This window comes from Phoenix dactylifera, chromosome 2 (genome assembly GCF_051530095.1).
Source record: "Phoenix dactylifera cultivar Ajwa chromosome 2, Ajwa_hap1_PhDact_Kaust_v1.1, whole genome shotgun sequence".
NCBI lineage: Eukaryota > Viridiplantae > Streptophyta > Magnoliopsida > Arecales > Arecaceae > Phoenix > Phoenix dactylifera.
Genome location: NC_143191.1, coordinates 56,719,665 through 56,742,478, shown reverse-complemented (window position 1 = coordinate 56,742,478; position 22,814 = coordinate 56,719,665). Strand labels below are relative to the sequence as shown.

The 22,814-nt window shown below is 40.6% G+C and overlaps 1 protein-coding gene and 1 long non-coding RNA gene across 2 annotated transcripts; both read right to left on the bottom strand.

Moving 5' to 3' along the window:
* Positions 1-13,277: 13,277 nt before the first annotated feature.
* On the bottom strand, positions 13,278-15,515 carry LOC149768447 (uncharacterized). Its single transcript, XR_016399632.1, has 3 exons — positions 15,067-15,515; positions 14,442-14,546; positions 13,278-13,460 (listed from the first exon to the last, which is right to left on the bottom strand). It is a non-coding gene; the product is annotated as an uncharacterized LOC149768447 (long non-coding RNA).
* A 1,826-nt stretch (positions 15,516-17,341) lies between these two features.
* LOC149768446 (putative disease resistance protein At1g59780) lies at positions 17,342-19,288 on the bottom strand. The gene is made up of 2 exons (XM_089928529.1): positions 19,098-19,288; positions 17,342-18,775 (listed from the first exon to the last, which is right to left on the bottom strand). Exons 1-2 carry the CDS (start codon positions 19,286-19,288, stop codon positions 17,983-17,985), a joined length of 984 nt encoding a protein of 327 aa, XP_089784655.1. The 3' UTR covers positions 17,342-17,982.
* Between the last annotated feature and the right edge of the window lie 3,526 nt (positions 19,289-22,814).

Genomic DNA, 22,814 nt, shown 5'->3' with positions numbered 1-22,814 from the left:
GGGACATCTAATGTAGGCTTATGGTATTCTAAACAATCTGACATAAATTTAATTGCTTATTCCGATGCTGATTTTGCCGGGTGCAAACTCGACAGAAAAAGCACAAGTGGCACATGTCAATTCTTGGGTGCCAATTTGGTTTCTTGGTTTAGCAAGAAACAAAATTCAGTTGCCTTGTCCACAGCTGAGGCTGAGTACATTGCAGCTGGAAGCTGTTGTGCCCAAGTTCTTTGGATTAAGCAACAACTTGAAGATTTCGGTATCAAAATGGATAATATACCAATTAAATGTGATAATACAAGTGCAATTAATTTAACAAAAAATTCTGTCCAACACTCTAAGTCAAAGCATATAGAGATTAGGCATCACTTTATTAGGGATCATGTGCTGAAAAATGATGTGATGATTGAATATGTACGTACTGAAAATCAATTGGCTGATATCTTTACAAAGCCCCTTTGTAAAGATAGATTCAATTTCTTGAGGAATGCTTTAAGCTTGTATGATCCTAGCAAATGAATTGAATTTGTATTGCATTGCTTTGCTACTCAAACTAGTAATCCATCTCAAGGTCAATATAAGTGAAAGCATGAATCCATCTAATCTAAATGACGAACTGTTTGACTTTCCGGAGGATGGTTACCCTCCCTTGGACTCTTCATAGAGATATTTTCAGAGCCTATATCATAGGTATTCGAAATTTGGTCAAACATTCCTCATTTCAATATCAATAATTCAAAAATCATAACCAAATTATTATAGGGTGTATTATTAATGGGGAGGATCACAAACAAATTCACTCTGTGTTTATCAAAAGAAATCATGTTGTTTAGGGCGATTAAATAAAAATTTGGAAAAAGATAAAATTCAGTCTGAAATTTTTCAGTGCCGGAGACGTCTCTGGCAAGTCGCAGAGACGTCCCCCCAGGCGAGACGTCTCGCCTTAGTCGCGGAGACGTCTCGGGGACCGAACTAGGGTTTTTAAAATAAGTGAAACAGCTCGAGCCGACCCGAGCTATCTTCTCTCATCCCCGACCAAAAACGAAAACCCTAGCCTCCATTTGTTCTCCATCACAAACCCTAGCCTCCTTCTCCACTTTTTCTTAGGATTTCCAATCATGGCACCCAAAAGAGCTAGGACAACCCGTGGAAGGCGACCTAGGGCAGCGGCCGACGATGAGGAACGGAGGGAAGAACATTCCCCGCCGTCTCCTCCGGTTGCTCCGCCAACCACGACTATTTTCTGTGCATATCGCACAGTCACGACCGGAAGGTACATAGATTTCTCATTTTTAGATCATGAGGGGTTCTCTATTGGAGAGAGACTCCGAGCCCAAGGGTGGGAGCACCTTTGTACCCTAAATACCTCGACCTACCCCGGCCTAGTTAGAGAACTTTTTAGCAATATGGCCTTAGGGGACCAAGGGTACACTGCATATGTCCGGGGGACATTAGTAGAAGTCAATGAAGATGTCCTATCCACTGTCTTACAAATCCCTAAGGACGGTGAGGCTCCAACCTCACATTCCCAAAGGGAATCAGCCCTAAATCTACTTTTAGGAAGAGAGGACTGCGGCCCTCTTGATGTTGTCAATTCCCAGGACCTAAATGCAGAGATGAGACTTCTTTTAAGTATTGTCAACCGGGTCCTATTTCCCAAAACCGGTCGCTTCGATTTTGTTTCGGAGCGAGATTTAGTTATAATGCACCATATCCTACTAGGGATACCCCTAAACCTCCCTAGACTTATGCTAAACTACATTGCCCTATGTCATAGGTATTCTAGGTTTAGTTTACCCTACGGCATGATCTTTACCTTAGTTTTCAAACACTTCAAAGTTCCCATTCCAACAAATGAACCTGCAAAGCCCTTGAGAAACACCGACTATTATAATGAGGGCACAATGAGAAGAATGGAATTTCATAAGATAGATGGGTCGTGGGTGAAGGTACCAAAGAGAAAAGCCCAAATCCTAGAGCCCGAGAACCCACATCATGAGTCTGACCATCACTCTCCTCCACCTAGCCACTTGGATATCCCTGATATACCCTCCAGCTCAGCTGGACCTTCCACATCCATGCCACCACCTTCTCCAGTTAGCGGGCCCTCCTTTCTTTCAGAAGATCAGATGCACACCCTAGCATCTGCCATTTGCCAACAAATGAGGGAGGAGATGAGATCCATGATCTCTACAGAGTTGGCCCCCTTCAGAGCTTCACATGAAGTGCTTCTACAAGAGCTGAAGGACATTAGAAGTCAAATTGAAGCCACAACACATGAAATAATTGGTGTGGATGCCTCCCAAAAATTTAGATCAATAGAGCTCAAGGACAGCTTGAAGACCATTTCCAAGAGCCTCAAAGAGTTGACAAGCCCAGGAGGCAATGTGGGCACTTTAGTTGCCCAACTTAGAGGGAGGATTGAAATGGCAACTGAAGAATTTGAAGCACTTGTGGCAGCCTTCCATAAGTCACAGGGAGATCAATTTAAGACCCTAATGGATTCAATCAATGCTTTTATAGATGCAGCTTGTAGGATTTATGAGCAACGTCGCCGATAAGGGATGCTTTGTAAACATCTAGGAATCTTCTTTTTGTAAACCCTAGGCTATTTTGAATCACTTTTTGTATTAGAAATCAATACTTGTAATGATTTCTTCTTTTGACTATGTACTGACTTCAAAGGTTTACAATGACATATGAATGACATACAATCTCTTTTGAAACCCTGTGTACATTTCTAACTCTGTGTATGTGATTGTGTATGTGAGTTTGTGATGTGCCATAAAAATCTTATCACATACCTTGAGTGTTCAAATTTGATACAAAGAAACAATGCATATAAAACAGAGGGAGCACATCTTGTGATAACTATACTAAACAAAAAGATGAGTCTGAAATGAATTCCAAAACAAAGGGGGAGTGATATGAATGACTGAATTCATTAATAGAAATGACTTGGACAGGGGGAGCACAACTTGAATATTCTTGAGTCGTTCATGGAAATATGCTGAATCTTACTAGGAAGTATGCTTTAAGCACCTACAGATAATTTGTCCCCTTCATTGTTGATGACAAAAAGGGGGAGTAGAACCATAGAACCAATATGGATAAGGGGAGTAGAACCAATATGGATACATTGGAATGCAAAATACAAAATTCATGCTTAAAAGTTGAATTGGAAGAGATAAAATTGAAGAATATTGGCTTTAAGATAATTGCCCTTCTGGAAAAGAAATGGAGAGTCAAAAAGAACTTAGCTTTCAATTATCTTTATACCTGTACATCTGAGCAAATACTGTGTATATATTTAAATTTCGAATTTTGCATATACTCAGTGTTTTGTCATCATCAAAAAGGGGGAGATTGTTGACCCCCTAATGGATTTTGATGAATACAAAACACTAGAGTATAATTCCATTTATCTTAACAATTTAATTGAGAAATTCATGTGTTTTATTAAGAATATTGTTAAGAAATGTCTAGGCAAGTTTCCATAATTTTTATGAATTTATTGAAGAATTTTTTGAGATGAAAGAAAAAGTTCAGGGACAGCCGAGACGTCTCCTGATAGTCTCAGAGACGTCTCTGGCACAAACAGGAAGAACTGGCACACTTGGAGACGTCCCCGGCACCTGCCGAGTCGTCCCCACGATAGCGGAGTCGACTCTCTCAGTAGCGGAGTCGACTCTCTCAGTGGCGGCAGAAAGCAGTTTTCAAGAGATATGCGCGAGACGTCCCCACCGCAAGCAGAGTCGTCCCCACAAGTAAAAAGGAGACTTCCCGAGTCGTCCCCAAGATAGCGGAGACGGCTCTCTCAGGGTTTTCCAGAGAATGATTTTTTCGGTGATAAGGCAGCGGAGACGTCCCCTGAAAGAGCGGAGTCGGCTCTCTCAGGAAATTCCAGAGGACATGTTTTTCGGAGATAAAGAAGCGGAGTCGACCCCGAGACAGCGGAGTCGTCCCCATTCAAAAAGTGCAAACAAGCAGAGTCATCCCCGTAAAGTGCCGAGTCGACCCCAGACAACGTAAAAAGTAAAATCTTGTAGCCGAGACGTCTCTCGTTGAAGCGGAGACGTCCCCGGAACGCCTGGGACGCGACTGACAACTTTTACAGGTTTGGTTTGAATTTCAAATCTCTTTTACTTTATCTCTAACGGCTATATTTGCTTTTTGGGCTATAAAAGGGAGCTCTTAAGTGCTTCAAAACAACTTTTCACCAACCCAAAAGCTAGATCATTTAAGAGAGAAGCAAGAGAGAGAAGTTCAAGGGAGTGAGTGCATTCAAGTGAAGAAATCAAGTGCTTTCAATCTTCCCAAGTGATTTCAAGCTCAACCACTCTCTTCCGCTCGTGCATTCAAAGCTCACACTCAAATCTATGCGATCCACATCGGAAGAATCACCATTTCCCACGCTTCCAATGGCAAAAGGATTCTTCCGGGTTCTATTGTTCATCATTGCCATATTTGCTTTTCTAGAGCTTTTCTTTTCTGTGTAAACTCTTTCATTGTGGTGCTTGTTCCAGTCAAGGGACTTGGAACAAGGGAAAGGCGTCCCAAGCCTAAGTGAAATTGGGGGTGTTAGGGTTTGTTGTGAGCTCGGTGTAAAACAACGAGTTAGGTAGTGAACTCGCAAAACTACCGTACTGTAATCTTGGATTATAGTGGAAATTCCCAAAGGTGATTTGGGGAGTGGATGTAGGAGCAGTGGAAGCTCCGAACCACTATAAAACCTTGTGTTTGCGATTGACCTTTCTTATTCCTCCTTCTTTACTTTAGTGCATATATTTGTGTGTTTTATTTTTAATTAGGCGAAAAGTTTTAAAATACCCAATTCACCCCCCTCTTGGGTGACCATCTCTGGGCAACACAAGTCTTCCGGCAAATCAAGCACATATGCATTAGGTCCCATTCATTTTAGTACGTTGAAGGGGCCGGCGCGACGAGGATGTAGCTTCTAAAAATTTCTGCGAGGAAAGCGTTCAGCACTCAACCACATCATCACAAGGTCTCCTTGTTTGAATTCCAGGGGACGTCACTTCAAGTCTGCTTGTTGCTTATAAATCTCGGTGTTGGTGACCAAACGACGTCGAACTTCAGCATGGATGTCTTGTTTGTGCCTAGCAAAGTCTTCACCACCTTCGCTGGTCCTTGTGTTGATGGGAAGTGGTACAAGATCAATAGGCCACCACGATTTCAACCCGAGAACAATCTCGAAAGGTGACAATCCTGTGGTACGGTTGACACTGCTGTTGTAGGCAAACTCGGCATGGGGTAAAATCAGATCCCATGACTTCACATGATCCCGGACTAAGCATCGAAGAAGGTTCCCAAGACTGTGGTTGACCACCTTGGTCTGCCCATCGGTTTGGGGGTGATAGACGCTGGAGAAGGAAAGACGGGTGCCAAGCTTCGCCCAAAGTGTCTTCCAAAAATAGCTAATAAACTTGACATCACGATCAGATACAATAGTCTTCGGGAGCCCATGTAGACGAACCACTTCTTTTAAGAACAAATCAGCAACTCGTGATGCATCATAAGTCTTCGCACAGGGCACAAAGTGCGACATCTTTGAAAACCTGTCAACAATGACAAAAATAGAATCATGTCCTCGTACCATCTTGGGCAACCCAAGCACGAAGTCCATGCTGAGGTCCTCCCATGGTGAGCTCGGCAATGGCAGTGGAGAGTACAGGCCGGCATTGAATTTTGTTCCCTTGGCTAGTTGACAAGTTCGGCAATGTTTGATGATTCGGTGGACACCTTGCGCAAGGTCGGCCAATAGAACCTGTCCTCCATCATAACGACGGTCTTGTCACGCCCGAAGTAACCAGCAAGACCTCCCCCATGAACCTCCCGGATGATGTGGTCGCGAAGAGAGGTTTCTGGAATACATAGGCGGGTGCCACGAAAGAGAAAGCCGTCATGGATTGAAAAATCAGAATGCTGCCGGTGACTCCCTGCTGAAATTTCGGTGTAGATAGGCTGAAAATATGCATCAGTAGAATATAGAATTTTCAGATCATTGAAGCCCGTTACTTCTGCATTCAAGAGGGTGAGAACATGTGTCTTCCGGCTAAGGGCATCAGCGACTCGATTTTCTGCACCCGGCCTATGCTTCAATACAAAAGTAAATTGCTGCAGTACATCCACCCATCTCGCATGTCACACACTTAGCTTCTTTTATGAATTGATGTACTTTAAAGAGTCATGGTCGGTGTACATGACAAACTCTCAATGTAGAAGATAATGCTTCCAATGTTTAAGAGTTTGAACCACAGCATAAAACTCAATATCATAAGTGGAATACCTTCGCTTGGCGTCGTTGAGCTTTTCGCTGTAGAAGGCGACGGGATGACCTTCTTGGCTCAGAACTCCACCAATCCCAATGTGAGAAGCATCACAAGCGACTTTGAAGAGCTGATCAAAGTCTGGAAGTCGAAGAATTGGGGCTTGGGTTAGACGTTCCTTGATGTCTTCAAAGGCTCTAGTGGCGGCCGGCGTCCAACGGAAATTTTCAGCCTTCATACAATTGGTGATTGGTGCTACTATGCTGCTGAAATTTCTTATGAACCGGCGGTAGAAGGAAGCCAAGCCATGGAAGCTCCTCACCTCATGAATGTTACTTGGCATTGGCCACTCCCAAATGGCACGAACTTTCTCCGGATCTGCTGCAACACCTTGATCTAAAATTATGAAACCAAGGAATGGTACTTGTGATTCAGCAAAAAAGCACTTCTTCAGGTTAACATAAAGTTTTTCTGATTGAAATGTAAGAAGCACTCGGCGAAGATGTTGCTGATGCTCCACACGGCTACGACTGAAAATCAAAATGTCATCAAAATAAATAACCACAAAGCGCCCAATGTACGGTTTCAGCACTTAATTCATAATCCGCATGAAAGTACTTGGCGCATTGGAGAGACCAAACGGCATAACCATCCATTCATAGAGGCCATCCTTGGTCTTAAATGTTGTCTTCCACTCATCCCCAAGTCTAATTCTGATCTGGTGGTAGCCACTTCGAAGGTCCAACTTGGAGAAGATGGTGGCTCCATGCAACAAATGCAACATGTCGTCAAGCCGCGGGATCGGAAAACGGTACTTCACTGTAATCTTGTTGATTGCTCTACTGTCCACGCACATCCTCCATGAATCATCCTTCTTGGGAGTAAGTAGAGCCGGAGCGGCACATGGACTGAGGCTCTCTCGGATGAATCCCTTGTTCAAAAGTTCTTGGACTTGGCGGTGAAGCTCCTCATGTTCTCTAGGATTCAGCTGGTAGGTAGGAAGATTCGGTAAACTTGAACCGGACACCAAATCTATGGCATGTTAGATGTCCCTCATTGGTGGAAGCTCCTTGGGAAGGTCCTCAGGGGTTACATCGGAGAAATCATCCAATATAGACTTGAAATTAGGAGGAACAACTTCTGAAATTTCAGCCCCAACTTCCCTAGACATTAGTGCATACATGACTCCAATCTCTCGGCTACAAGCTTCAAACTTTCTCATGGTTAAAACCCGTTGGATTATCAGATTTTCAGAGATAAAATCAGTGATCTGAAGGGGCTTTAACACAACTCTTTTGTTGGCACAATATAGAGAATAACAATTGGATCAACCATCATACTCGACACTACGATCATACAACCAAGGTCTTCCTAGAAGAAGATGGCACGCTTTCATGGGCAGAACAGCGCACCATACTTCATCTCGGAGGTTCTTACCAAGTGAAAAACTGATCAAGCATCTTTGTTTAACAGGGATGGAGGAGTCTTCGATCCAACTTACCCGATACGGCTTTGGATGCGGTACCTATTTTAGAATCAGCTTTTTCAGCACTTCTTCGGAAATGATATTCATGCAGCTTCCATTGTCAATGATGAGGTTTAGAGACTTGTTGGCATGCTCGACGCGAGTGTGGAAGATATTGGTGCACCTCCAATCTTCCTCCACGTTCTCCTCCTGCTTGCAACCCATAAGAACCCGCCGCACGACGCACACAGGTAGATCTGAAGCTTCTAGCTCCACCGCAGGGGCTTCTTCATCATGTTCTTCGTTCCCTTTATTTCCCTCTTCATCAGCAGGCTGAGAGGGAGGAGTGACTTCAGAGGGTCCTATGATCTCATCCTCCTCACATACCAATGCAAATTGTTGGTCTCGGGTAGGACAAACAACGGCGAAATGGCCTCGCCCGCCGCACTTGTAGCATTCAACAGGATTCTTCCCTTGTGGTGTGGATTGTGGCATAGGACCTTTACCCTTTTCATTAGCCCTTGGAGCACCCCTTTCCTGATATGTGCTTCTATTTACAGAGGTTTCATATGAAAGCAGGGGCGTTACCTCGAGGAAATGGAACTCCTCGGTTGGTGCTGCGCTCGAAAAATCGTCGTACAACCGGTGCTTGCGCAGGGCGTCTTTGTCGTAGCTGCGATTCAACTCGAATGGCGAGTTGGTATGCCTCCTCTAGGCTGAAGATGCGCGTCGTCATTAGCTACCTCTTGATGTCATCCCTCAGCTCGGATCGGTACCGAGTTAGGGACTATCGATCCGTCTCCGTGAGGTTGCTGCGGATCATCAACTCATAGAATCGGGCCGTATACTCCTCTACAGAAGAGCTTCCTTGACGAAGTTTCAGAAGTTCTTCGAAGAGTGTCTCCTCATAATCAAGGGAAAGATACTTTTTCTTCAAATGAAGTTTCATCTCCTCCCAATCATTGATAGGGGGCTGTCGGAGTCGATGAAGCTTCTCTTCAACGCTATGCCACCATATGCGTGCTTGGCCCTTGAGCTTCATCTTCACGAATCACATCTTGGTTTCATTGGGCATGCTGAACCATTCGAAATAGTCTTTGAGAGACATCAACCAATCCTGGAAGTAGGTTGGGTCCATGCTTCCGCTGTAATCAGCAACTTCTACACGAACCCGCTTCAAGACATCGTCGAGATCATTGCGTTCCCGCTGATTTTGATGAACATAGGGGTTCCTGAAATTATTCCCCATAAGAGGAATGTTTGGAGGGGGCATCCGCTGATCCTTAGGTGGCCTTTGGGGTGATAGACCCCCGGGGGAGAATGCTTCAACGTCGGGGTCTCCTCTAAATAGCACTTCTAAATTTTCAGGTTGCACGGGGACAGCATGTTCATCTTCAAGATTGTTTGGCTCGGGGAAGAGACGATCCCAAACAACTTCCACCTTCTGATTCAAGGCCGCCACTTGCCGGATGAGCTCGGCCATCATCTCAGCACGTTGTCGTTCATTGTTGTAGGGGCGACCACTTCTGGTACTCATGGCGACAAGGATTCACTCTGATACTAATTAACGCAATCGGGGTGGGCTGCAGAATTTTTTTCTTGATGATGGTGGCTGGACTTTTTTTTTTTTTTAAGCAATGGCAATGGAGGCTAGGATTCTTTGTGGGGGAAGGAAGGAGGAAGAAGATGGGTTGCTGGATGGCGAGATTGGGTTCAAGGAGGGTCAGCCAATGGACCAAAATTAGGCACCAAGTTTAATGGGCAGCTGAAATTGGTTGGTTCATTTGCTTGTAGGCTGAAATGGGTTTAATTAGACCTTGAATTGCTTTGGACCCAAGGGGAGGACGTGAGAGAGTAATGGGCATGAGGAAATTGCTGGTGAGGATGATGTGGCACGCAAGGAGGTGCACCTACGGGAACAAAGCGTGAAACAAGGAAGAGAGAGAGTGGATAAGGATGAATTAGTTGGAAGTCTCATCCAAACTAATTCAAAATTGGAACGCGTGAGGGGATGCGTCCCACCTCTTCCTCCAGCATCTTGGCATCGCACCAAGCAAGGGACTAGCTCCTCTTCACGTAAACAAAGGGAATTTCGAAATTCAAAACTAATTTCATTCATCATATCCTCCTTTATATAGAAAGAAAGGTTGGGAAAGGATAAGGATAAGGACTACACAGAATTTTAAATTGGACTCCTAATTACATGTGGACTCAATTCAAAATTTAAATTTTCTAATTGACCAATCAAAGGCCTTAACACCTAAGCCTAGACACCTAGGAATCCATTCCTCATGGCGTGTGGATTGAAACCCATCAAAAGGAATTCAGCCGCATGCCATGAGTTGGAATCTAGGTGGAACTCCTTCTTAGGTACCAACATCAGTATAAAGTTCGGGAGACTTCTTAAATTTCATCTGATCTCCAAATTTCACATTCTTATAGTCATTGGAAAGCTACGGATGTCTACTTTCTAACAAAATTTGAATCAACTTAATCAGACTTTTGTAGCTCCCGAAATCTTTAAAATACCATATGGTGTTCAATCTGTCACGGATTTTAACTGGATCTGAACTCTGAATTTCTTCCACATGTGAGAGGTCTTCATGGTTGAACTTCTCTTTCTTTTGATATGTGACCACTTCTAATTAGCCATGGACCCATTCACGCCTTGGACTCAATCTAATTGACATTGAAGAGGCTAACCTATTGTGAATCAAATCACTTATTAAGTAGACTCAATCTAATTTCAGCTTGGACTCAACTCTTCTTGGACTCAAATTCTTTTCACCCCTCACCCAATGTCCCATGCCATTAGAATGAGGAAGGTGCTCCTGCATGAGGGGGGAGGCATGCAGATTCACTTTCTTTGAAGAAATGGCTAAGGAGGTGGTGAACACATTGATTGAACTAGAGAAAGAGAAGGCTGAAATTGCCGCTACTTAAAAGGAGTTGCTAAAGCTGTTGAATGAAAGGTTTAATGATGATATGCAAAATCCATAAACTCATCTTCCTTTTGTTCTTTGTTCTTCCTTTCATTGTTGTTGGCGATTTGATGTTGGATTGTTGGTTTGCAGTTGTAGTTACCCAGGCCATCTCTTTCTTAGATATTGTACCTTTGTCAATGTTATCCCCGCTGATTGTTGGCCTTATCTTTGGGAGCTTCCTGAATCTATTGACTACTCGAATGACTACGATTGTCTCTTGCTTTTGATGATCACCCTTGGTTGTTGCCTTCGAGTGGACTGCTTTTTTAATTGCTGGTGGAATCAGTGGTCACTATTTCATCTCTCTATATTATTCATAAATTGTGTTGGGGTAGGAACTCTCACTTCCTTAGTGAGTTGATGATTGCCTATTCTCAATGATTGTCGTATCTTGGAATATCAGAGGAACTGGGGCTGCTTGCAAACATAGTGTAGTCAGGGACCTCATTCTATCCTCATGATATCATTATGCTTTAGAAGATGAAAATTTCTTTGCCGCCACAAGCATTCCGCAGAGCATTGGGTGGCAACAAGATTGATGAGTGGGCCCATCCTGCTTTTGTTGGTTCTTCAGCTGGCATCATGATGGGATGGAATTTTGATTTCTTTTCCGTCAAAACCTCCTTTCAAAATTATTTTTCTCTAACTGTGACCCTATTTGCTCATGCCTTGAAGCAAGACCTGCTTACCAATGCTGTCTATGGGCTGAATGATAGATGCTTCAGGGACCAATTTTTTCAAAGTCACACTGATATCAGAAGCATGCACCCAAGACCTTGGTTAATTAGGGGAGATTTTAATGTGACTAAGTCATTGGAAGATAGAGAAAAAAAAATTGCAGTGTGCCAAAGACAATCTTGCCTATATAGATTTCATTTCTTCCCTTAGCCTTATGGACTTGAACCTGAAGGGCCGTGACTTGGAGCAACGGACGGAAACATCCTTCTCTAGCAAGATTAGATAGATTCCTTCTCTCCGCTGAATGGGAGGATTTATTCCCAACATCTTTCTAAAAAGCTCTGTTAAGCTCTTCCTCTGACCATGTACCAATTGCGCTAGACTGCCAGGTCAGTTTCAAGGGCCCAAAATTTTTGGATTTGAAGCTTGGTGGAACAATGAGCCAGATCTTTATGATATTGTAGTCAATAATTGGAGCAAGATTAGAGGTTCGTCAAACACGGCAGCTTAGTAGGTTCAAAACCTAAAACGAGTTCGAAATGCTCTAAAAAAATGGGCATCAAGTAAAAGAAATTCTAATGGAGAAGTGAAAGAAACTTTACTTTATGATGGAAGGAAGAAGGCGTGGATCTCTCATTGGAGGAGTTTAATAAAAGAAGAATTCTAAAACAATCATTAGACAAGATCTACAAAAAAGAGGAAGTATAAATGAGACAAAGGGCCAAGATAAGAAGGCTCAAAGAAGGGGACAAAAACCCTAACTTTTTTCATAAAGTTGTTTCAAGGAGAAAGAGGAGGAATATTATTGCTTCGATCACTGAAAATGGCATTGAATACCAAATTCAAGATGGCATTTCCAATAAACTTCATGATTTCTTTAAGAACATGTTTGGTGTACACTCTTTTCTCAAAATTAAAACTAAATGGCCCAATTTATATGGAGAATCCATGGTTGATATGAGCAATTTGATGGAGGCCTTTACCATTGATGAAGTTAAGAAAGTCGTCTTCTTATGTTGAGAATGTCCTCTTCCATGTTTTTGCCCACATTTTTTAAATTTTTTGCTTCATATCCTCTCATGCAGGCTACTAGAATCGACCTTCTATTACTAGTATATGTTCTCTTTGGAACTGTTGTTTGCCTTCAGGAGTTGTAGAGAATATCGTTCCAACATTTTACTTTTATATGGTGAGTCTAAGACTAATTTCTTCTTTATGGCGACTATGTGTTTCATTGGGATATGGGCATTGCCGTGGGATTGAGAGCTCAAAGGCAGTGGCTTGCCCGCTAAAGATGGGAAGAGAGATCCATGGCTTGTGGCTCGGAAGGTTGGTTTAATGGTTAACCACAATATCTTTATCGGACGTTGAGTGGGTTAATTATGGAATGGTTGTTAATATTTGGGATCATTAGGGCCTTGTGTTTGTCCACGTGGATCACCATCTAATTTCTGATTGGCCCTAGCTAGAGTTTCAAGTTAAGCTTCTTACCCAATCTAGAAGGGATGTTCTGAATCCTAGCAGGTAATCTCTAACAAAGATTACATTTTAATAGGTCTTTTCTCACCTTCCAAGCGCAAATCTCTAACAAAACCTCTCTCATACTGTAAACTTTTTTCGCCCAGCCCGTGCGTTAACTACTTCCTCCACCTTTCCCCTCTACTTTTGAGGCTAGGAGTAAAATTTTCTACCTGTTTATTTGGTTGGGGTATGACAATTTTCTACAGAAGAGTAAATCTGTATGCAAATCTGTTGTCACGCCCCGAACCCAGCACCTGGGGTCCGGTACGCGACCGGCCGCATGAGTCCTAGAGCAGTGCCCTAAAGATCATGCAAGGCCTATGATTAACAAAATTTCAATAAATCCACAATTAATTTAATAATTCAAATAAACAAATCCGACATGTCAAATAAACAATTTAGTTCAATTACGAGCTCTTCAAATGTTCATCGACATCAAAGAAGGATAAACAACTAACTAACTAATGACTCTGGTACTCGCACTCTGCGTCCATCCCATCCAAAACTATGCATCCTGCAACTCTGAAAAGAGAAAGAAGAAGGGGGATGAGCTTTACAGCCCAGTAAGAATTCCTACACATCCATACCAACACAATAATAATATGAATTTGAAAACCACGACAAATCGATGCACATGTCATGAAATCATATACCGGCTATCAAAAGCTCGAATAATCAGTATAAATATGCAAGTCAAATATCAACAAAAATCCAGCCACTCAAGTGTGAAACGTCATACGATATCTCAAATATCTTCATTAATGTTTTCAATGCTTTTTCTTTCAACTTGATCCGGATTAATTAACTTTCCGACTTTGGGTCAAATCTCGGTCACATTTCTCAGCCTGTGGTGAGGCAACCAAATTATCACATTTTCAGCCTGTGGCAGGGCCTGCACAATATAGTTCCACATTTCTAGCCTGTGATGGGGCCTACCAAAGTATCACATTTTGAGCCTGTGGCGGGGCCTGCACATTATAGTTCCACATTTCTAGCCTGTGAGGGGGCCTGCCAAAGTATCACATTTTCAGCCTGTGGCGGGGCCTGCACATTATAGTTCCACATTTCTAGCCTGTGAGGGGGCCTACCAAAGTACCACGTTTTTCAGCCTGTGACGGGGCCTGCAATAATAACAAGATAAACCCAAAGTCTTTTTTCATACAATCCAGTTTACATCCACACATTAATTCCTTTATATTTATTTCCGGCTTTAAACTATCCACGGTCACGTTTCCAGCCCGTGACGGGGCAACCAATATCACATAGTTAGTTTAGAGCACCACATCCATCAGTCCAATTATGTAGGTGTAAGTTATGCGCATGCATGCATCCATCATAATACCAACCACAAGCGAATACGATCATAATATCAACCACAAGCCAACACGATCAAAATATAATTTAATATAAAACTATTTTTGATTTATCTGGATTATAGTATATCATACATATCTAAGTATAAAAATATTATATCATGCAGGATTGGCGTACAAGGATCCTTACCCTTTATTGAAAACTCAGACAACTAATCACCCGCCCTCACGGCGATCTATGAACCGGAATGCGCAGGACTCTGCTCAGCGTCCTCTCGTCCAATAGATTATTCCCCTACAGAATCAAATCAATATTAAAAGTTACCCAAGATATCTGACAATCCAAAGCTCTCTATAGATTCTCTCAAGGGTCTACAAGTATCTAGTACCCCAAGATTAACCAACAATCCATAATCTCCCTGAATTAAACTAGAGAGAAAACATACTAAAAAGAGACAACAACTAGAGGGAGAAAATAAAATAACAAAGAAGAGAGAGAGTCGGCTCTCTCTCTCTCTCCCTCTCTTCCCTCTTCTTCCCGTCAATAAAACAACAAAGAAGAGAGAGCCAACTCTCTCTCTCTCTCTCCCTCTTCCTTCCTCCTTCCCGACGGAAAGGAGGAGAGTGCTTGGCAGCCGGCGGCCCATGGCTGGCGACGCCCCATGGTGGTGCCACGCCCGGCGACGGCCGGCCGGAACGGAAGGGAAGAAGGCCGAACAGAGGCTCGGCTTTCCCCATCAGCCCGGCGGCTTCCCGGCCACATCCCCAAGGAAATAATAGCCAAAGACGAAGGAGAAGGAGGCGAGGGTGCTCACCTTGCCTCCGACGAGCCTTTCCGGCTGGTCCAACGGCGAGCAACCCGAGCTTCTCCCACGGATCGCCTAGAACTCCAAATCCCTCTTTTCTCCCTTTTTTTTTTTTTTTGTGGAAGGACTCTCGGTTGATGCCCTAAGGAAGAGGGGAAGAGATTGTTTTTATAGATGTAAATTGATTCAAATAAGGTAGGATTTGATCCCCTCTCTCTCTCTCTTTTTTTTTCCTTCTTTGTTTCCTCTTCCGGTGGATTCATGGGAGCAATAGAAACAGGGGAGGGAAGACTCTGTTCGGGAGTCTCCCTCCCATTTCATGTGTGTCGGGCCAGCCCAAGCCCCAAAAAATGTGGGCCTTTACATCTGTAGATGATAATTGGAAGTGGTTGGCATAATTGGAAGTAAAGTGATGCAAATCTGTGCCCCACGCTTCTGAATACCTTTATCATTCCTCTCTCTCTCTCTCTCTCTCTCTCTCTCTCTCTCTCTCTCTCTCTCTCTCTCTCTATATATATATATATATATATATATATATATATATATATATATATTTATATACTTCATATATATTTATGTAGTATAGTCTGTGGACCCAGATTTACATGAGTCCAGAGTCCAGACTCCATAGTATAGTCTCTTTTATGCCAGTCTTGGGTGGGGTAGAAGCTTTATCATCATGATTTCTCTTTAAATTCTCCAAACGAGATTAGGAGATAAAGATGAATTTGAATCCCACCAAATTCATTTGATTTAATTGGAGATATATTCATAGCAGCTTGGTTGGGTGGTGGAAGGGGGAAGACAGATGTAAAAAGTTGTTTCTAGTTCTAGATGAGGAAAGATAGGGAGTGAACAGGATATCCAAGAAAATAAGATGAGGACATGGAACTGAGCCATCTTCTATGGTGCGAGATGGGGAAAGACATGACGTGCGAGGAACGAGTCAACATGAAGTCTTTGGAAGGATGAGGAGGTGGACCCCAACAAGATGAGAGACTGGGTCCATGAACACATGGGGAAGAATCCGGATGATCTTGACGGACGCCGCCCCATCCTTTTGGAGCATGCCCGACAACTACTTTGACCAAAAGTTTAGAGAGACTTATATTTTGTAGGACCTTTGCCAGATATTTTGCAGGTTTGAAGACAGGCCTTGTTTCCGTCTATTAAAAATCTAAGAGGTCAGGGTTGAGTTGGTCTTTGTAACCAAAGTTGTGTCCCAACTTACCCCTGTAACAATATTTATTTGGTATAACTGCAGAATTTTCATGTAACATATGCAAACATAAACAGCAAGAGAAAATACGGCACATGCCTCATTCTTTATTACAAGTAACTTCAGCTTTACATAAGAATTTATCCTGACACTTTTATTTAAAATTCGAGTCTTGTGATATTCTACATAGTATCATCATTAAATTAAGTCACTCATGTCAAGAAAACAAATCAGTTGTTGAGAATGTCCTCTTTCTTGTTTTTGCCCACATTTTTTTTTTTCTGCTCTATATCATGTCATTCGGGCTGCTAGAATTGACCTTCTATTACTAGTATATGTTCTCTTTGGAACTGTTGCTTGCCTTCAGGAGTTGTAGAGAATATCATTCCGACATTTTACTTTTGTATGGTAGTCTGAGACTAATTTTTTCTTTTATGGTGGCTATGTATTGCCTTGTTTATATTAAAGAAAGCAGAGAACCTTGTTGACTGGGTCATCACTTCAGCTAATGCCAATTAAAATAATCACCCTATAAGACAAGAAACACCACAGTTGTTAATTACTTAGATGGAAATGATAAAGTTATTCGCTCGATTCTTTTTTAGATATTTCATAAAGCATGGGCAACCTTTGGCACAGTGGAAATTTAGCAAATAAATAAAAAACCCAGCCTTTTAGAAGGAACTAGAAATAAATTCCTTGATGCATTGAATTGAGAAAAAACTCAAAACTAGTGAGAACCAAGATTCTTTCCATGATATTCATCTTTACCCACATTGTGGATTCTAAATGAAGGGTGTATTTAGATTTACTACAGTACCGACGCTATATTAGTAGTTGGCATCATATTTGAAATTACAAAGTTATCTATGATTTGTAAAAGAAGAGTATTGCCAAATCCTTTGCAATCATTTAACCTGAAAAGTCCACATTGAATAGAATATTCATTTTTTGTAACATATCTTGGTAGATAAAGTCATGATTGGAACTTTAAACAATGAAAGCAGTAAGAGAATTAGTGCATGTTGCTGTACCATTTACGTAAGCACAAGAAACATATTAATAGTCATTTACCCCTAATGTTTAGAGTACATACTCTGAGCTTTTTAATGTTTACTTTCTACTTTTTCTAACTGTTCTTGACCGGTCCCACGTTTATGGATGGTGTTGTCAGTGTCTTAATGCATGAGGTGTTGTAAGAGGTGGATTGATTTATCACATCCTATTATCCAACTATTTGTATTTGACAACAACTAGACATAGTGAAGATCAATCTGCAGTAAGATCAGCAGATAAGGGAAAGAATTTTAGAGTAAGAGTTTCAGCAATTAGAAATAAATCGCAATATTCTGCATGATATTTGTAACGTGCTGCAGTTACAAGCTTCATGCAAGAAATTTATTCCATTAGTAGGATTTCGAGGGATGGAAATAACAGAGGAAATAGAGGAGAGAGGGAGTGACTTACAGGTGCTGCTGATATTATCTCTGATCAATCTCATCTTGAAAAATAATGGAGGGGATGTGCCGAACCTCATTTCTGACCCTGACATTGAACTTACGGGGCATTTGAATCAGCTTTAGTTCTCGAAGTGTGGTCACCTGCTGCAATCCCTCGGGAAGCATCTTCAATTTCGAGCACCAATTGACAGTTAAGTGGGTAAGGCTGGGCATCGTCCCACCCGCCACTCTCCATTCTTCTAAATTTTAGAGATCAAATAATATCAAGTATCGCAGCAGCGGAAAGCCACCAGTAGAACACGACATACTCTTCCCTATGTATGCACATAATAGCAGTTGAAGAAACTTGAGGTTTGGCAGCTTCTCCAGCACCGGCATTGGGTCTTGCTCCAAAAGAGAATAAGATAATTTGAGATTGGTGAGGTTTAGCGGGAATTGACTGATGTCTAGGAGCTGCTGCTGTTGTTTGAGTAACAACCATCCATGCAGTGTCAATGAACGGAGCTTATGCAGGTTTGGTGCCCGAGCGACAAGGACGTCCCTAGGGATTATACGTCCGGGCAAACTCAGGGTGAAGGAGACGAGGCTGTCCATTTTCTCGAGTACTTTTCTAAGTGATTCTGCAAACATTTTGTCACATGCATTGTCAATCGCCTTCCTGGTAAAGTCTGGTGTAGTAGCCCAATTTTTGATGATTCTTATACCTAGTAAACGGACAATATCCATATCTTCCATATGAAACTCAAACTCCTCGATTTTCAGAGTTTGCAAGTTCTTGCGATCACCACTCATTGGTGCACTTAGAAACATATATGTATTAATATATACATGCCTCACTGACCGGATTTTCCAAAATAATTTCGGAAGCCAATAAATGGATGTATGTCTCACATCCAGAGTCCGCAGATTCAGGAGAGTCTTCTCTCTTCTTTCTCTCTCATCTCTCTTAATTTTTTCTCTCTTAGTTTTCTCTCTCTCATTTTTTATCTCTATGGAACTTTCTCTCTCTACAGAACTTTCTCTCTCTACAAGACTCTCTCTACGAAACTCTCTCTACTAAACTTTCTTTCTCTATCTAGACTTTCTCTCTCTAACTTCTTTCTCTAGAGATGTTGGATCCAGATATGGTACCTCTCTCGGTGATTTTGTATCAACCCCGTGAAGGGCCCTAATCCGTGGCTGGCGGACGGCATGCCAACTCTCACCTTAGCCCTTCCTAGGTATTGTTAGAATTGGTCACCCTGATCCTTATCTAACCTTGAGCTCGATCTAAACCCCTATATCCTAGTGCAAGTGTGATCATATGAATTTCACTTTGAATAGACCGACTGGGGTGCCGGCAATTTACCGCTCAATCAGACCTATCCTTCTTTATTCTTATTGAGAATGAAGCCTTGTCTCTCTTTGTTCGGATCCCAGTTGACTCCAAGGTGGAGGCCTTGCACCATATTGATACTTGGGGGGCAAACTGACCTAGTACCTCAGCCTTGTCAGGTACCTCTAGAATTTGATCCTCATTAACTTTTGTTGAGTCATCTAAATCATAGCTCATCTTGATCGTTTAGTTTACTTTGTTCGGACCGACTGGGACAGTCGGGCGCTATCACCTAATCGACTTGATTTAGGGCATGAGACCATTCTCTAGTAGTGTTTAGTTTTGATTTTTCTTAACTTTTGAAATGATGATAAAATTAATAATGTTAAAACAGGTGCACCTGATCCGTCTAACTGGAGTGAGATTTTGAAGTGATAAGAGGTAAGTAACCTAGTGCTTCAAAGTGTGTTTTCTAAATTTTTGGTAAAATAATAATTATTTGATTAAATTTAATTATGATATCTGTTTGATACTTAGATAAATGGGTCGGGTAGGTTTTTATTATGATAATAATTATTTTAAAAAGATTTTATGTGGTATGTTATAAAATATGAAAAATATGACTAAGCAAATTATAAAAAAATTATTTTATATGTATGAATTTTCAGCATGGCTATAATCTGGTCTCGCCAATGGAGATTATTCGTCGTCCATGTCAGCTTATAATCTGTGAAAAATTGGTTTCGACACCGCACCACCAGTAATTAGAATAGTGGTATTTGGATACCATACCACTGGTGGTTAATAATAGTAGTATTTTTACTTTCTGGCACTGAGTTACTTGGCCATAGCCTGATTTCTGATTTCTAATTTTTATTTTGGTAATTCTTATGAAAACTATAGTATATTTCAAAAAAAAAACATGCATTATTCGAGAAATGATTTATTTTTTAATCAATATTTATGCTTTTAACTAAAATATTTGGCATGTTTTGACCCCACTTTAGAATATTATGTTGCTTACTAAGCTAGTGTAGCTCATTATTATGTTTCTTTATTTTTCAAATCTGAATGCATGATTGCTCGAAACTTGGGGAGTGCTCTAGTTCTTTTGCAGATACTTTCAGTCATTGGAGTTTTAGTCAGTCTAGTTAGAATATTTTATTTAAGTTGTATTAGTAGTTAACACAGGTTCACTTATGTTACTTTGGAGTAATTGTAAGAATTATTTGGATAAGTTCTTGATCAAATAATCTCTTAGAAATTATTATTACTTTGATATGATCTGCAGCCTTATATATCTGTATGGTTTGCGATATAGGTATGCGGCATCTGTTTCGCTCTGGTTCGGGGCGTGACACCATAGTCTTGAAAATAATTCTGATTCGGTGCAACAATTCTTATGCTTCATTTTTTCTCAAAGAGAACTTGTAGATGCCGATGATAACTATTCAGCATATTGTGAAAATTTTTGCAGCCAACTTAAATGCTGATGCAGGTTTGAAGACAGGCCTTGTTTCCATCTATTAAAAATCTAAGAGCTCAGGGTTGAGTTGGTCTCAAAAGCCAGTGTGGCTTGCCTGCTAAAGATGGGAAGAGAGATCCATGGCTTGTGGCTCGGAAGGTTGGTTTAATGGTTAGCCACGAAATCTTTATCAGACGCTGAGTGGGTTAATTATGGAATGGTTGTCAATATTTGGGATCATTAGGGCCTAGTGTTTGTCCACGTGGATCACCATCTAATTTCTGATTGGTCCTAGCTAGAGTTTCAAATTAAGCTTCTTACCCAATCCATAAGTGATGTTCAGAATCCTAGCAGGCAATCTTGAAAATAATTAGGCCCCCAGGCCCTCCTCCATAGATTACATTTTGATATGTCTCTTCTCACCTTCTAACCGCATATCTCCAACAAAACCTCTCTCATAGTGTAAACTTTTGGCGCCCAGCCCGTGCGTTAACTACTTCCTCCCCCTTTGCCCTCTACTTTTGAGCCTAGGAGTAAAATTTTCTGCATGTTTGTTTGGTTGGGGTGTGTCAACTTGATGATTCTTAGAAATCATTTATCTAAAAAAATAATTATAGGCGAAAATAAATTTTACCATATTTAGTTGGTAGAAAATTTATTTCAAAAAATGATAGAGAAAAAAATTACTATATTTGGTTAGAAGTAATCTTATATAGGAATATTTTTAAATTTTCAACAATACTTTTAAATAAATAATTCAGGTAATAACATTTTTTTCTCAGTCCACGTATTAATCATTTATGGCCTATTTACATAAACACTATTGATATTGGATATTTGATTATTGAAATATATTTACACAATTTAGTAAATATTTTAAAATTAATTATGCATATATTAGAAAATATATTCCTTATTACAAATAAAATTTATTTTTAATGTAAATAATATATTATTATTAATAAGTCCTATGTTAATTTTTTTGATAACTAATATATATTTGTTAATCATATACCAGTAATTAAAATTTATTAATTAATATATTGATATCTTAAATAATTAACATTTATAATTATCATTAATCAATATGTTAGGATATTTATAATATATTTTTGTTGAAGGCTTTTGAGAACCAAAATATAAGAGTACTGTAGTAAAGGCTAAGAGGCTTATCATTGCTACTTCAAATAATAGAATTAAGTCTTAAGATACTACCAGATGTTTTAGATGCGTGAGCCCTATTATCAGCGCGAATGTATATGGCTCCAAGGTGTAAACCGTTTCGCATGCTGGTGTGGGAGAGGGGCATATGGGAAATCACTGCAGCTTCCCTTATTTTATCATTTCTGTCTTTGTTTCGAGTCCCTATTTTTTCTTTGACTACTCTCTAATTAGCTACGTTATTGTCAATTACGCCATCACTAGCTTGAAATATAATATTATCAATTGTCCCATCACGGATGGAAAACATGACAGTGGTTAATCTAAAGTTAAAATAAATTGATATATTTCATATGCACTCTTGAATAAACGGATGGGTGAGGGCATTGGATTAGCTATGTTAATAAAGTTTGTCTGTTATCGACACAATTGATTGCCTTATTATGTGCAAGAAACGTGACACTATTTATTGCCCCATCATGAGCAAGAAAGATGAAGCTATTGATTGCTTCGTCATGGGTGAGAAACATGACATTTTTGGTTGCCCCATTACAAGAGAATGATCGTTGCCTATACAAAGTCAGAAATAACTTAAATTACTTATGGACTACTCTTGAGATATTGGTCGAATTCGCGTCTTAAGTTATGATATGATTATAAATTGTTTATGATGAACTACTATTGAAAAGAAAATCATTTATTGTCTACAAAGTAGTGAAAATAAAATTCAAGTTCTGGATGATTGGCATGTGTATTTCATGATAATAATAGATTAATATTATTCTAATGACTATATTTGTTACGGAATGTTTGTTGTTGGTTATCAATTTATTTGTTCATTTATTTATATTGATGTTTGCATTTGTATGAGGATTCTTACTGAGTTATTAGCTCAGGCCAATTCTTATCTTTCTTTTCAGAGCCACATGATTCTTAGTACTTGGTTGAGATTGGCGGTCTACTTTATTAGTGAGAGGTGAAAAGAATTTAGAAGATCTTCAATACTATTGGATGTTTGGACATTGTAGTTGGATTATTTTTTGTTAAAATAGTGGGCTCTAATTTTATTCTCCGAATTGGTGATTTCATTGATGTTTTGTTTATTCAATAAACCTGGCATATTTCTTAGAGTTTTAC

Bases quoted from the DNA above. Each gene is read 5' to 3' on its own strand.
- LOC149768446 (XM_089928529.1), bottom strand. From the start codon at position 19,288: ATGAGCTATGATTTAGATGACTCAACAAAAGTTAATGAGGATCAAATT. The intron at 18,776-19,097 runs GTCTGATTGAGC...AGAGTTTCGTAG, and splicing joins ATAAGAATAAAGAAGGATAG to AGAGAGTCTTGTAGAGAGAG.